This window comes from Bos grunniens, chromosome X (assembly GCF_055505025.1).
Source record: "Bos grunniens cultivar Pamir isolate PY7600 chromosome X, Bosgru_T2T1.0, whole genome shotgun sequence".
NCBI lineage: Eukaryota > Metazoa > Chordata > Mammalia > Artiodactyla > Bovidae > Bos > Bos grunniens.
In genome coordinates, this window is record NC_141194.1 from 121,985,470 (window position 1) to 122,001,133 (window position 15,664).

Here is a 15,664-nt window from a genome sequence, read left to right on the forward strand (position 1 = left end):
TGTACTGTTAATTTATAACAGAATTCAATCTTAGGTGGACTACTTGGATGTTCAAATTTATAACAATTTGTTTCAGTCACTGGAATGGAACGTGTAGTCTGTACTATAAGTGCATAGTTCAGTGAAACCATATAAATATTCAGGTCTGTGATTGAATTCATCATTTCATATTTTTTGAATGTAAAAGTATATTTTGCACAAATGAGAAATTCTGTTTCATTTAGAATATGATGGGTATGACGGGAATAGATTTAATGTAACTTCATTTTCAGAATAAAATGCTCATAAAAATCATGACATATATTGTAGATGGATGAACTTGGAATCACTGAATATGTAAAAGGAGATAACCGCAAGTTTGAAATCTGGAATGCTGGAAAGGAAGAAGTTTATATTGTCCAGGTTGGTCATTTAAGAATTGTTCTAGAAACTCTACCTGCCTTAAGATACAAAAGTCTGAATTTGCAAACAAAAATAATTTTGGTTACATTACAGAAATTCTCAGTCCTTTCCTATAGGTCACCTAAATATTATTTGATAATTATTCTTTGTGATACAGTTAAACATGTTATCAGTTAGCAAATTTTCTTTGATTCTTTTATTTAAATATAGTTGGTATACAATATTATATGTTATAGGTATACAATATAGTGATTCATAATTTTTAAAGATTATTTTCCATTTATAGTTATTATAAAATATTGGATATAGTCCCCAAGTGATTCAATAAATCCTTGTAGTTTATTTTATACTTAATAGTTTATAGCTCTTAATTCCCTACCCCCACATTGCCCCTCTACACTTCCCTCTCCCAGCTGGTAACCACTAGTTTGTTCTCTGTATCTGTGAATCTGCTTCTTTTTTGTTATATTCACTAGTTTGTTTTATTTTTTGGATTCCACATACAAGTGATATCATACACATGATATCATATTTGTCTTTCTCTGACTTATTTCACTTGATATAATACCCTCCAAGTCCATCCTATTGTTGAAAATGGCAAAATTTCATTCCTCTTTATGACTGAGTAGTATTCCATTGTGTGTGTGTGTGTGTGTGTGTGTGTATATATATATATGTGTGTGTGTATATATATATATATATATACTGCCTTTTAAATCCATTGATCTGTTGATGCACACTTAGGTTACTTCTGTTGGCAAAAGTTTTTTTAACTTGAGATGTGTCTGTGATGCTTTCTATGGCTTTAAGTTTTCACTGCTACATCAGGAGACTTATGAATAAGAACTGGAAGCCAAGAGCTTGGCTGGTGCTTTTCTGTCCCCATCAAATTTCTAGAGTTACAGATTGATAACAGTGCTGAATTCCTCTTGTGCTCAGCATTCAGAGAGGACCTGATTATGAGACAAGGTGATATGATGGTTCAGATCAGGTCGTTGTTTCTAAAGAATGTGGTTAAAGCCCTGGCCACACATGCTATAATGTTCAACCTGTATCAGGGAAGAGGAGAGAAATTAGAACATTTTAAGAGCCATTTCAAAATTATTTGTATCATGACTTGTTACCTGTTGACAATGCTTGATGTTTTTTATTTGTTTTTTTTTTTTTTTTTTTTTTTTTATTCCCCACCGAGCCAGGGGGCTCCTCCAACCCAGCTCCGGCCCGCAGCGCCGCGACTCCAGCGGTGGCGGGGGCGGGGAAGGGGAGAGGGGTGTAGGGGGAAGGAGCTATTTGTTTTAACTCTGTCTTCAGTCAGTTCAGTTCAGTCACTCAGTCGTGTCTGACTCTTTGCGACCCCATGAATCGCAGCACGCCAGGCCTCCCTGTCCATCACCAACTCCCAGAGTTCACTCAAACTCATGTCCATCGAGTCGGTGATGCCATCCAGCCATGTCATCCTCTGTCGTCCCCTTCTCCTCCTGCCCCCAATCCCTCCCAGCATCAGTCTTTTCCAATGAGTCAGCTCTTCGCATGAGGTGGCCAAAGTATTGGAGTTTCAGCTTTAGCATCAGTCCTTCCAAAGAACACCCAGGACTGATCTCCTTTAGGATGGACTGGTTGGATCTCCTTGCAGTCCAAGGAACTCTCAAGAGTCTTCTCCAACACCACAGTTCAAAAGCATCAATTCTTTGGTGCTCAGCTTTCTTCACAGTCCAACTCTCACATCCATACACGACCACTGGAAAAACCATAGCCTTGACTAGACGGACCTTTGTTGGCAAAATAATGTCTCTGCTTTTGAATATGCTATCTAGATTGGTCATAACTTTCCTTCCAAAGAGTAAGTGTCTTTTAATTTCATGGCTGCAATCACCATCTGCAGTGATTTTGGAGCCCCCCAAAAATAAAGTCTGACACTGTTTCCACTGTTTCCCCATCTATTTCCCATGAAGTGATGGGACCAAATGCCATGATCTTAGTTTTCTGAATGTTGAGCTTTAAGCCAACTTTTTCACTCTCTTCTTTCACTTTCATCGAGAGGCTTTTTAGTTCCTCTTCACTTTCTGCCATAAGGGTGGTGTTATCTGCATATCTGAGGTTATTGATATTTCTCCTGGCAATCTTGATTCCAGCTGGTGCTTCTTCCAGCTCAGTGTTTCTCATGATGTACTCTGCATATAAGTCAAATAAGCAGGGTGACAATATACAGATAATTCATAAAAATATATGCTCTTGGCTTGATTTAGATGTAAGATTTTTCTTATGTATTAACAAACTTATCTTGTAAGTAATGGGAGGATATTTAAGGAGGGAAGATAACTATGCAAGCAGTTGTTTTTAAATTTTTTTGGCTGCACTACGGTGTGGTATGTTGAATCTTGGTTTCTGAACCAGAGATCAAACCCAAGCCCTTAGCAGTGAAAGCACCGAGTCCTAACCCAGTAGTCCACCAGGGAATTCTGTGCAATAGATTGTCTTTTCAGAAACAATAGAGCTTGTTTTGTTTTACTAAAATTAAACATGAAAACGTTTATATATTTTATTTTTTTTAAATTTTATTTAATTTTTAAACTTTACATAATTGTATTAGTTTTGCCAAATATATTTTAAAAACCCTGCTACACAGAAAAGAATAAGTGAGATTTATATTTCACATTTCTCTAAGCATTGGGCTTCCCTGATGGCTCAGCTGGTAAAGAATCCACCTGCAATGTGGGAAACCTGGGTTCGATCGCTGGGTTGGGAAGATCCCCTGGAGAATGGAATGGCTATCCACTCCAGTATTCTTGCCTGGAGAATTCCATGGATTGTATAGTCCATGGGGTTGTAAAGATTCAGACATGGCTGAGTAACTTTCACTTTTCACTAAGCATTACTATTGAAGGGCAGTTTCAAATTAGTCTTGATTATTATTTCATCTAATCTGATGGCTGTTTATTTGCTTCTTGGAAGTTTAAGAATCAAAATGTTAGGGTAAGAATATGATAGTTCAGGATATAGATTATGTTTAATATAATAATGACCTTTGTTTTACTATAAAGCATCCTTTTAAAAAGGAAACATGTCTTCTCCTCCCTCATTTTTTAAATCTTTAGGCTTCAAATATAGATATGAAGATGATGTGGTTAAAAGAAATCAGAACTATTTTGTTGAAGCAACAGGAACTTTTGACAGGTAAATTCAAGCATGCATTCTCTAGAACGGGAAGTATAAGAACAGTTCAGTGTCTCAGATTTGTGATAATTTTTACAAGGAATGGGGCTGATATTTACTTTCTACTATTTACAATTAAACTCATTAGTAGGAGATCAAGATTCAGGGAGCTGTTTGAATTATTTCAGAAAATGAATTTTGCAGTAGAAGATGAGCTCTGATGCCTGGGAAGCAGTTTTGCAGTGATAAAGCAATCTGAATGTGTTAATTCTAAGTCCTTCCCATGAGGCAGCTCTGTGTGGGAACTCAGTAATCAGTGCCTAGTAATGTTGGCCTAAGAGGGGTGCTAGTTATAAACTTGAATGTCTTGAATAAAATACAGCATGGTTTGATCCTTTTCTATATTCCGAATTCAGACTGGCCTTCCCTCTGGCTGTTTTAAGTCTGTGAAGGTGAACTAGAATGGGATTGAGGTGTGTGTGTATGCACATGTGAAGGTTATTGGTCCTCAAGGAAGTAAGAAGCATGGCTTCCAAATGATGCTTATATAAGCTTTGTTTTATTTCACAGTTAAGAAACGAGAACAGCATAATCAGTTAACAGAGCAGAATCATTTTTCTTCTCAGCAGAATGACGAGTAAGTGATTCTTCTTTAAGAAATATCACTCTTCCAGTCTTCTGTTTTCTGTGTGTAACATGAAACAATGTAATTAAACTATCAGACAAAAGATACCTTTTAGCAATATCTCATCAAATTCTATAAACACATCATTTTCTGGGTTCTGTCCTTGGGCATGGAGCCTGATAGTCCTTAATAGTTATCCCACTGTTTCTCTGATGTTAAAGAAAATAATAGTTTGGGCTAATTTTTTAAATAAAATTATAAATGCTTTGTTCTCCTGGGGGGGAGTTACATGTAGGCTGCTAACAAAAGCAGTTACGCTCATGGCTTTCTCTTTAAAAATTTTCTGGACACCTTCAATCTGATTGGAGAAAGAGGGATATAAGAATGATGACGTACTGGCAGCTGATACTGGCCCATAGCTTTGTGGTCCCTTGACAGAGACCACATGCTGGTGACTTGGCCTCTCTATGTAGTTAGAGAAGAGGTATGGTTCCTGGGTGGCAGGGGTGGGGAGGAGGGATTATGCCTGGACACAGTCACAAAGTCTTTGAGGAAGGTAGCAGTTCTAAATGATAGCTATGCTGCTGGTTTAGAGATTTGGCCTTGTATTCTGCCTCTAGGAATCCTAGAAGTTGGAGTTTCCATAGAACATTTGCATATATGCCGAAAGAATCCCCACACTTATTTCAAAGCCTTGGCACAGATATTCACCATGCAGCATCTGCATGATGTAGGGATCATTGAAAGACTTATTAAAAATACTTTTTCAATGGTACAGATGAACTTGTTTACAAAGTGGAAATAGAGTTAGAGATGTAGAAAACAATCTTGTGTTTACCGGGGGGAAAGAAAGGAAGGATAAATTGGGAGATTGGAATTGACATATACACATTACTATATATAAAATAGATAACTAACAAGGACTTACTGTATAGCACAGGTCAGTAGTAAGTAATGACCTATATGGGAAAAGAGTCTAAAAAAGAGTGAATATTTGTATATATATGTCTGATTCACTATGCTGTACAGCAGAAAGTAACACAACATTGTAAATCAACTATACTTCAGTAAGAAAATTTTTTAAAATGCTCTTTTTCTCTTTGTTGCACATCATCTTTCACAGGTAGCTAAGATCAGGTGATAAATCAAGTATGTTGATTTATCTGAGGCTTTAGGAGAACCATTTTTTAAAATTTATTTATTTTAATTGGAGGCTAATTACTCTACAATATTGTAGTGGTTTTTGCCATACATTGACATGAATCAGCCATGGGTATACATGTGTTCCCCATCCTGAACCCCCCTCCTACCTCCCTCCCCATCCCATCCCTCTGGGCCATCCCAGTGTACCAGCCCTGAGCACCCTGTCTCATGCATCGAACCTGGACCAGAGATCTGTTTCACATATGATGATATACATGTTTCAGTGCTATTCTGTCAGATCATCCCACCCTCGCCTTCTCCCACAGAGTCCAGAAGACTGTTCTATACATCTGTGTCTCTTTTGCTGTCTCACATATAGAGTTATCATTACCATCTTTCTATCCATATATATGCATTAGTATACTGTATTGGTGTTTTTCTTTCTGGCTTACTTCACTCTATATAATAGGCTCCAGTTTCATCCACCTCATTAGAACTGATTCAAATGTATTATTCTTTTTAATGGCTGAGTAATATTCCATTGTGTATATGTAGCACAGCTTTCTTATCCATTCGTCTGCTGATGGACATCTAGGTTGCTTCCATGTCCTGGCTATTATAAACAGTGCTGCGATGAACATTGGGGTACACGTGTCTCTTTCCATTCTGGTTTCCTCAGTGTGTATGCTCAGCAGTGGGATTGCTGGGTCATATGGCAGTTCTAATTCCAGTTTTTTAAGGAATCTCCACACTGTTCTCCATAGTGGCTGTACTGGTTTGCATTCCCACCAACAGTGTAAGAGGGTTCCCTTTTCTCCACACCTTCTCCAGCATTTATTGTTTGTAGACTTTTGGATAGCAGCCATTCTGACTGGCATGAGATGGTACCTCATTGTGGTTTTGATTTGCATTTAAGAGAACCATTTTAAAAATCACAGTGGAAGTCTTTATTTTCCAGGGTTTACAGTACTCAATATTTTGTCATATATTCTAGAAGTCTTTACATTTCAGACAGTACTGACTCTATAGTAGCTGATTCACCTCAACAGTATTAATCAGATTAAGGTTTTAATCATCATTCATATACACCTTATATATGTATAAGTATATATATGTACATATATATAAGTATATATACATATAATGTATGTGTATATATATATATACACCTAATTCATTGAAGTTAAAAATTCATAGAACAATAGTGATTTTTTGTTGTTCTTTATATTTTTCCAACTTATGGAGTTATGGTTGACAATTAAAATTGTATACATTTAAAGAGTACAATTTGATGATTTGATATTGTGTGATTGCATGCATGCTCAGTTGTGTCCAACTCTTTGCAACCCCCTGGACTATAGCCCACCAGGCTTCTCTGTACATTGAATTCTCTAGGCAAGAATACTGGAGTGGGTTGCCATTTCCTCCTTCAGGGCATCTTCCCAGCCCACGGATTAAACCTGTGTCTCCTGGGTCTTCCCCTTTGGCATGTGGATTCTTTTCCACTAGTGCCACCTGGGAAGCCTATGACTTTTTTTATTAATATGTGTGTGTGTGTGTGTGTATATATATATATATGTATATATGTATGTGTGTGTATATATATATATATAGTGAAATAATCACCACAGTCAAACTGATTAACATATCCATCACCTTACATAGTTATCCTTTCCTGTGTCTGTAGTGAGAACATTTAGGATATACCTCCTAGCAAATTTTGGGTATACAATATAATATACAACAGGAATTTTATATAATATTACCTGCCTTGGGTTCAGAAGGGAATCATTTTTTTCCATGCTGGCTTTGATCCTAGGATATAAGCTTCTGTATATTATGAGCTATTATCACACAGACTTAAATACAGGGGAAAATCAGCTCTGCTTATGGATTCTTAGATTATATTCTTTTTTTTTTACAATTCATTTATTTTTGACTCTGCTGGGTCTTTGTTGTGCTGCAGGCTTTTCTCTAGTCGCAGTGATCAAGGGCTACTCTCTAGTTGCGGTGCACAGGTTTCTCATTGTGGTGGCTTCTCTTGTGGAGTACGTGCTCTAGGGCATGCAGACTTCAGTAGTTGCAGCACATGGGCTCAGTAGTTGGGGCTCCCAGGCTGTAAAGCACAACAAGTTCAGTAGTTGTGGTGCACAGGCTTAGTTGGTCTGAGGCATGTGGGATCTTCCCAGACCAGAGATCAAACCCAAGTCTCCGGCATTGGCAGATGGATTCTTTACCACCGAGCCACTAGGGAAGCCCCTAGATTATGTTCTTAACACATGGTATCAATGGAAGAAATACCATTTTAAATTTCTTATTACTCTTAGACTGTAAGAAAGCTCACTTTTTACGTATTTACTATTTCAGAGGGCAACACGGAGGTTTTATAGGCGCTGAGGAACCTGAGTTGGGACATATCAGCACTATGGTGGAGGTCGGTGAGTCCATCACATCAGTTCAGGCAGAAGCAAATACAGGTATGTGTAATGGTTATCTAAAGGGAGGATTCATGGTTGTGCAAATTGTTTTCTCTCATTGTTATTTTGAGAAATCTTTCCATCTATTCACTTTATACTGAAGAAAATAGAGTTAACCCATTTTTAGAAAGCTCCTCTGTCTTGTATATATATGCAAGTTTCTCTGGTGGGCACTGCCGAGTGGTCTGTGTATGGTCTGTGGACTGGTGTGGTCCGTGGACTAGTAGCATCAGCATCACGTGGGAACTTGTCAGGAAGGCAGGTACTTTGGCTCCATCCTGGACCTTCTGAATCAGAAACTCGAGGAGTGAGACCCAGCCAGCTGTGATGTCACAAATTCTCCATGTGATTCTTTCTGGCACCTGCTTAAGTTTGGAAGCCCCTTCTACACAGGATACAGAGGTGAATAGAACACATATACTGCATCAAGGGAGGCACTTGTGACTCAGTATAGGTGTAATGAATAGAAAAGAGTTATTTACAACTGGAATATTTTCTTTTCTTTTACAAATTTGGTCATTTAAAGGGATTTAAAACAATTTGTTTACTTCAACGAACATAACAGCCTGATTGCCAGGAATCTTACAGTACTCTGGGCATATAGTCTAATTGAGATACACTCAGCTGCTATCCCAATAAAGCTAGGACTGTAGAAAGATAATGCAACAAGCAATGAAAATCCAACTTGATAGTGTGATAACAGGGAAGTAAAAGGTGCTTCAGAGGCATTCAAGAGGGTCACATTAACAACTCCGGGATCAACAGAATAGACTTCTCTGAAGAAATGGCTAATGGAGTACCTGATTCTCAGTGCTTAAACATGATGGTCCTCAATCTGGAAGACTTCTCTACTAGCTGAGGAGAAACAGGAACAACAGCCTTGCTCAGCTTCAGCTCCATTTACAGGTCACTTCCCTCAGGTCCTCTATACTGTGGCCCCCTGAACCGTCAGGAGAGAGACTAGTATCACTGCTTTCATTCTACAGATGAGGAAACCAGGTCAGAGAAAGTTGACATGGCTTGTTCAAGGTTACATTCACAGTTTAGTGTGGCCAAGATGACATTCTGTTACTTCTTCGCCCCATCCAAGTGCTTCATTCATATCAGTTCAATGCATGCTATTAATTATTTTATTAATTAAGCATCTCTTACAGGCAGGTTCTTATGAGACACACAGTGTGTAACACATGGTCCTTGCATAATAAAAGAGATAAGTCCAAAATAACCATATTACCAGGTAGAATGTTAGAAGTGTTATTAAAGTGGGACCAGGAAGAATGCTATAGAAAGAATTTTTGAAAGAGATGACGTTTCTGTAATAAGGAGTATAATAACTTGCACCAACCCCAACATGAAACCATCCTAAAAAGTTAAAGAAGTGTAGATATTTCTGAAATATCAGAAATTCTAAACTAGTATAACCCAATTGGAGGTTTTGTTACAAAAGATAGTATTCTTGGACCATTGAAGTGTATAGCCTTGATTATTACAATTGGTTTTACTTCTCTCCTTGTGGTGTACCGGTAACTGCCATCCTGCATGATTTTCTTACAGTTTGGACTGAGATGTCATCACCTGCAAAAGTCTCTGATGAACCTGAGAAATGGTCCAGTAACTATTTCTACTCCTCTTATGATGGCCATGAAGAAGAAAGACCTCTAATGGTTAGTAATGACATATTAAGATAAATAAATAAAAACTCTTCAAGCAGTTTTATTGATGAAATAGATTAGGCACACAGGGGCAGTCTTTTGTCAGTGTCCTTGAGGTTATTAGAGGTATTCCAAGGCCAAAAGACTTGAAATAAGTCTTACCGTGAACATTCAGTAAGCACTTCTCTCTGTGAGAACTTGTTTGAGCCATACATTGAGCCCCTACTGAAGTTAATGAGATAGTCAATCATTCCAAGTCTTATATCATGACCAATTTTATCTTCAGTTTTATTTTATTTTCAATCTGGGCATGTGCAATAAAATCAGAGCACAACAGGAAGTTCAGGTATACTTAGAATAGATTCCAGATTAGATATAGGAAATAAATATGACACATTTAAGAACTATTTAATTTCATCTGGGGAATATATTTTAGTAGACTGTCAAAAAACATGCTAATGCTACGAATCTTAGCATATTCGAGCAAGGAACACCCCATAAAAATAAAGGCTGCTTTAGGGTAAAAGTAAATGTTTTCTAGAAGAATTAGTTTTTGGTGTTATTAAGCTCCTAGTGGGTTATCCCAAGGAGTTAGGACTGTTTAGGATAAATCTCCAGTTTTCTGAAGTCACCAGTGTAGAGGGTAGGAATATTGCTTTTGTAGTGCACTGTTCCTTGGTGCTTTTCAGAGGAATACATTCAGTTGGGCAGTTCTGGTCTCAAAGCTCCATAGCATTGATGCTGGAATGCTTTCTTTAAAAAAGCAACAGAATATTTTTTCCATCAATAATACAATGACCACAATTCATATTTGTATGGTCATTTACAGTTGACAAAATGATTTCACACTGAATATTCATAGTCTTAGTGAGAAAAAGGGCAGGGTTTATTCCCTCCAACTGACAGGAGGAGACCGAGGCCCAGAGCTGGTAAGAGATTTGTCCAGAGTTCGTTGTGTAGACCAGTAGTACTCAAACTTTTTAGTGAATTTGCATTTTTCCAAAAAAAAATGTAGTGAGAAGGGTAGCATGTGAAATATTTTTGCAACCAAAAAAAAAATGAAGACATAAAGGACTTACCTGATGATCCAGGGGCTAGGACTTTGTGCTTCCACTGCAGTGGCACAGGTTTGATCCTTGGTTAGGGAACTAAGGTCTCTCAAGCTGCATGGTGCAACCAAAAAAATTTTTTTTTGCAAATCTATTTAATATCTGACTTCAGAAAAAACAGCTGGATTCTTGTACTGGCATTTGCATTCAGTCTGTTGTGCTATCACACATTTGGTGACCTCTTGAAAATGCCTTAGTAGACTTGTGAGAGGATGAGAATGAAAAAGGCAAATAATAGAACTTTGACTCTTGCAGGCCCTGGGAACCCCCCAACCTTGAGAATCACTGAAAAGAACTTTCATTTCCTGAAGTAACATTATCTGAGGACAGGAGGGGTCATTGTTCAGATGGGAGCAACAAGCCAGGGGAAGCTGGGTGGGGTTTCAATGTTTGCTGTAAATTATGCTCTATGAAGGGACGGTCAAGAACTGAGAAAGCTTTCACTAAGTATTTTTCCAGCTATCATGTCTGAACATAAAGCAAATATGCAAAATTAAAGAATGCTTTCATCTTAGGGGACGGGAATGGAGAAAACCCTAATAGCTCTTCTCCTTTCTCCCATGAATTCCCTGACTTGTGCTACTAAGGAAAATAGATACAAAGATAATACGGTGCATTCCACACCCCTCAATAAAATAACACCCAAACTAAATAGCAAAGCGAGTTGGAATGAGCTATCTTTTAGCCTCACTTTATCAAGTCAAAACCAAGAAATAATGGGTGCTGCTTCCCTTGGAGAAGCCCGAGTCGGAGATGGCTGTCCTGTTTTAATGAAGCTACTCTCTTGAATGGCGAGTAGCTCTTTCCTGCCTGCCTCTCAGCCCATTTGATAAAAATACTGCTCAAAAGACGTTCAGCCCAAGTGATGTGGATAATATTTTCAGGTTAATTCTTTTGGATGTGCAAAGGCTCGATACCGCATAATTCTTTCTTTCCTTTTTTTAAACCTTTTAAATTGTATCTTATATATAATTGGAGGATAATTACAGTATTGTGAATGGTTTCTGCCATATATAGACAACTTTCCTTTTATATTAAAAAAGCATTTTTAATTATGGTACTCTTTTTCTATAAAATCATATATCCAATGTCTAAGATACTGTGCTGGAAAAACTCACATCTCACAATACATTTGGACTCGATTATTATTTCTTCTCTGTCTACCTTGTAACCAAATGCAATCTGTGTGCCTTGGATTATTTAGCTTATTAATGAATTAAGTTAACATTCTAGCTGCAAAATGATTAAGGCCAAGTAAAGCACAGCATTATGGTTTAATATGCTTTTATTGGACTAAGCTTTTGCGCCCATGATTTTTACCTGTGCAAAATGATATGAAGCACAGAAATCCTTTTGGGGACATTTGTAAATCCTTGTTCAGGGCCACTGCCTTTTTTATGTGCCAAGATAATTGTGTTTTATGAGAGTAATTTACAAGTAACAGTATTTAAATATTATTTTCATGCTTTTTTCTGGATTTATGTTTATTATTCATGTAACTTAAATCAGTTGGGCTCTGTTATTTTCTGTGTTGTTCACACTGTAATTCTCTTCTCACAAATAAAAATGAATTCTTCAGGTTAAATAAACACATGTTCTGCTGTTTTTTTTTTTTTTTTTTTTTTTGCTATTGCAAACTGTTCAATGTTTGTTCCTACAAAGCTGCTGCAGCTAACCACATTTGCCATCGAGGAAAGAGCAAAGTCTTTATGTCACAGAACATGCAGTTATGCAAGTAGTTTTGCATTCAAATTTGTAATGTCATTTTTCAAAACAACCTTACAGTCTCCAGGCAAATATAAAGCCCTAGCAGATTGCAGGAAGAGAGGCTCAGAAGACCTCCTGATTAGAAATGGAGATGTCATTCAGCTTCTCCATGAGGATGCTGAGGGTCGATGGTAGGTGCATTTTCCATGGCTATGTTAACCTTCCCCTGGGGCACACAGATCTCTAATCAGATGTTCTGCTTTACTTGTATCTTTGTTATACAGTCTCAAGAAGCAGAAATATCACATTTCTTATCAGTGTTTCAATTTCATTGCTTCAGCCATGCCTATATAGCTCACTGAAAGGAATGTTAACCTTTGGTGAGTGAAGAATGCTTTGAAAGAATGAAATGCTTTGAGTCTGCATGCTCTTTTGTGGTTTACCTTTGACTCAGATGTTTCACCTGATACACTGGGCTTTGTAACAGCTACAAATCACATTACATTAGGTCAAGTCATTCATTAATTCATCACATGTTTAAATGCCCACTATGTGCCAGGGACCATGTTCCCTATTCTACAGCATAGCTGCACTTTGCTTTATTAGTTCAAATACTGACTTTTTAGTCTTATCATTTTGTGCTCATTCATCTGACTTTATATAGCACTCATTGAAAAGATGCTTCTGCCAAATATACTGTTTAATTTACAGAGAACCCAAAGCAAGAAGGAAATATTGTTTGGGAGAAGACTGAATGAAACTTCCATAAAGCTTTTGGAAATTTTATATAAAATAATTTTGCCTTCATTGTATCAATAACTTTAACTGAAATGCTACATTGACTGTGTACTCTGACCCTAAAGGTGGAAGAGTGTACACATGAGAGTGAATTACTGATGGATCAGTAATAGCCTCTTTTGTTAGTAATCTAAGTCCTATGTAGATTACTCAAAGGACTCAAGCATAGTGTCATGAAGGTCTTTGAATACATGCAATAGTTTTGTGAAAATTTGAGCTTCAATGCATTGTATATGTCAACTTTATTACCTTCTACTACCATTATTGGCTACTAATTCACTTATTATTTAGGTTGGTGAAAAATCTAAACAGAAGAAAAGAAGGTCTGATTCCAGGGAACAGTTTGCAGATTTTAATCGGTGACTATAGGTTTCGGAATGCCAAAGGTACAGGTATAATATGAACTGGATTGTATGCTATTTGTTTAAAGCCTAAAAATGTTACAGCTCCACCAAGTGTAATTGGCATAGGATAAGAACCTCTCTGCTCTTTGAAATAAGCTGCAAGTTGACTTATTAATAATTTTTTCTTTTAATAGTTTTAAATTAATGAATAGAGATGTTTTAAACATGTCGAACTTTTCCCTACAAAATTGATAGGTTTGAAAGGAAAGTTCATATATAGTGCTGCCTTGTAAGAGATCCTTCAGAACTAAATATTGATGATATACTTTTAAGGATCCAGCCTTACTATCCAAGAATGCTTTACCAGTATGTTTTTACTCAGTTCTAAGAGCATATTCTTTCCTTATGGTAGGTTTCTACTGCACTTGTGTATTCATGAACACACATACACAAACACACTCTGTTTTGTGCCCGAGTTAATGTGTGAAGATATTATGAAGCAAGGAGAATGTTCCTTTCTATTAACCATTAGTTAATGTTTAAAAACCATTGGTTAACAACCATTAGCACTTGAAATTTCTGTATACAAACCAATATTCTTATAACATTTTCACCTGATACTCAGCTATTTATACAAAGGCAGCACAAAAAACCCAGACTTGTTTGTGAACAAGATTATTATTATATGTACATATTTCTTTGCATTCCTAGTTTTGGACTTGTATTTGAATTCTAGGTGATATTATCTTGTGTTTAAATGAATCTAACAGGCCAGGAGTAACTAATTTGATTCCAAATTTCATTTATGGCGTGAAACAAAACCTAAGTGTGATAGGATTCACTATAAATATTGGGTCACATGGGAATCCCCAAAATGGAATCTCTTCTTGTTTTTTTGTTTGTTTTTGGTTCTCTCAATCTGGGCCACCTTTCAAAGGTTTTTTGATAATTATTGAATTGCTGAATTATATAGACAATTAGTAATCAGAAGAAGTTGCTAGACCAACAACCTGACCCAATTGGCATTTATTCAAAATCTATACCCAACAACTGTAGAATATACTATTATTTTTAAGTATACATGGAACATTCACCAAGATAGATCATACATTAGATCATGAAAGAAATCTCAATAAATTTCAGAAGATCAGAATCATACAGTCTCAAAAGATATTATGCTAGAAATAGATAATCCCTAAATATTTGGATATTAAATAATACACATGTAAACAACACATGGGACAAAGAGGAAATCACCACAGTAATTATGAATGAAAATGAAATGTGACATATCAAAATTCGGGGATACAGCTCAAGAGGGAGGGAAATGTAGGGAATTGTATAGGTTTAAGTACTTGTATTACACACTTAAAAAGTCAGTATAATTTGCCATATTAACATAATAAAGGGGGAAATTATGTAATCATTTCAGTAGATACAGAAAACCACTTGACAAAACTCCATACACATTCATGATAACAACTCTGACTATGATAGGGATAAAGGGGAAAATGTGTGCTTGTGAAAAACCACAGTTAACCTCATACTTAATGCTAAAATATTGGAAGCTTTTCCCCTCAAGATTGGGAATAAGCCAAGGATATTCATTCTCACCATTTCTATTTAACCGTATACTGGGAGTGTTAGTCGGTGCCATAATTCAAGCTAAAGAGATAAGAAACAAAAGAAAAGAGACAATGTTCTCATGTTTAGCAGATCTTGTTATGTCCAAAACCATTGGAAATCTATACACAAAATGACTCTACTAGAAGTAATAAGTGAATTCTATAAGGCAATGGTATACAAAACCATTATGCAAAAGTAAATTGTAATTCTGTATCCTAGTAACAAAGAATTGAAAAAAAGAAATAAAAATACCATTAGAGATTATATAAAGCATAAAATAAACAGGAATAAATCTAACAAGTGTCCAAGGCTTCTATATTCAGATGAACAGATAATTGCTGGGATATATTTAAGATGACCTACTGGAAGGAGAGATATACCATGTTGGAAGATTGGAAATTTTATTGTTAAGAAATCCATTGTCCCCAAATTGACAGATAATTCAATCAAAATTTTAGCAAGCCTTTTTGAATAAAAAATAAGACAGGTTTATTATAAAATGAATGGCAAAAAAAAAAAACCTAGAACAGAAGAATCTCAAAAATCTTGAGGATTTACATATCTGATTTCAAAACCTACTAAAAGGCTACAGTAGTGAATACAGTGGGTATTGGCTTGCTGCTGCTGC

The 15,664-nt window shown here is 36.5% G+C and overlaps 1 protein-coding gene across 13 annotated transcripts in view; it reads left to right on the forward strand.

The window, feature by feature from the left end:
• MCF2 (MCF.2 cell line derived transforming sequence) overlaps positions 1-15,285 on the forward strand; it is a 120,876-nt gene extending 105,591 nt beyond the window's left edge. For 11 of the 13 annotated variants that reach the window (XM_086388441.1, XM_086388442.1, XM_086388443.1 and 8 more), the window contains 7 exons: positions 310-402; positions 3,498-3,576; positions 4,126-4,192; positions 7,691-7,800; positions 9,355-9,464; positions 12,347-12,459; positions 13,358-15,285. In XM_086388441.1, the coding sequence (XP_086244567.1) occupies positions 310-402; positions 3,498-3,576; positions 4,126-4,192; positions 7,691-7,800; positions 9,355-9,464; positions 12,347-12,459; positions 13,358-13,469 (684 nt within the window). In that variant the 3' untranslated portion in view covers positions 13,470-15,285. Of the gene's footprint in view, positions 1-309; positions 403-3,497; positions 3,577-4,125; positions 4,193-7,690; positions 7,801-9,354; positions 9,465-10,816; positions 12,151-12,346; positions 12,460-13,357 lie in introns of those variants that run through there. The other 2 variants (XM_086388444.1, XM_086388445.1) reach the window with 1 other exon arrangement.
• The last annotated feature ends 379 nt before the right edge of the window (positions 15,286-15,664 follow it).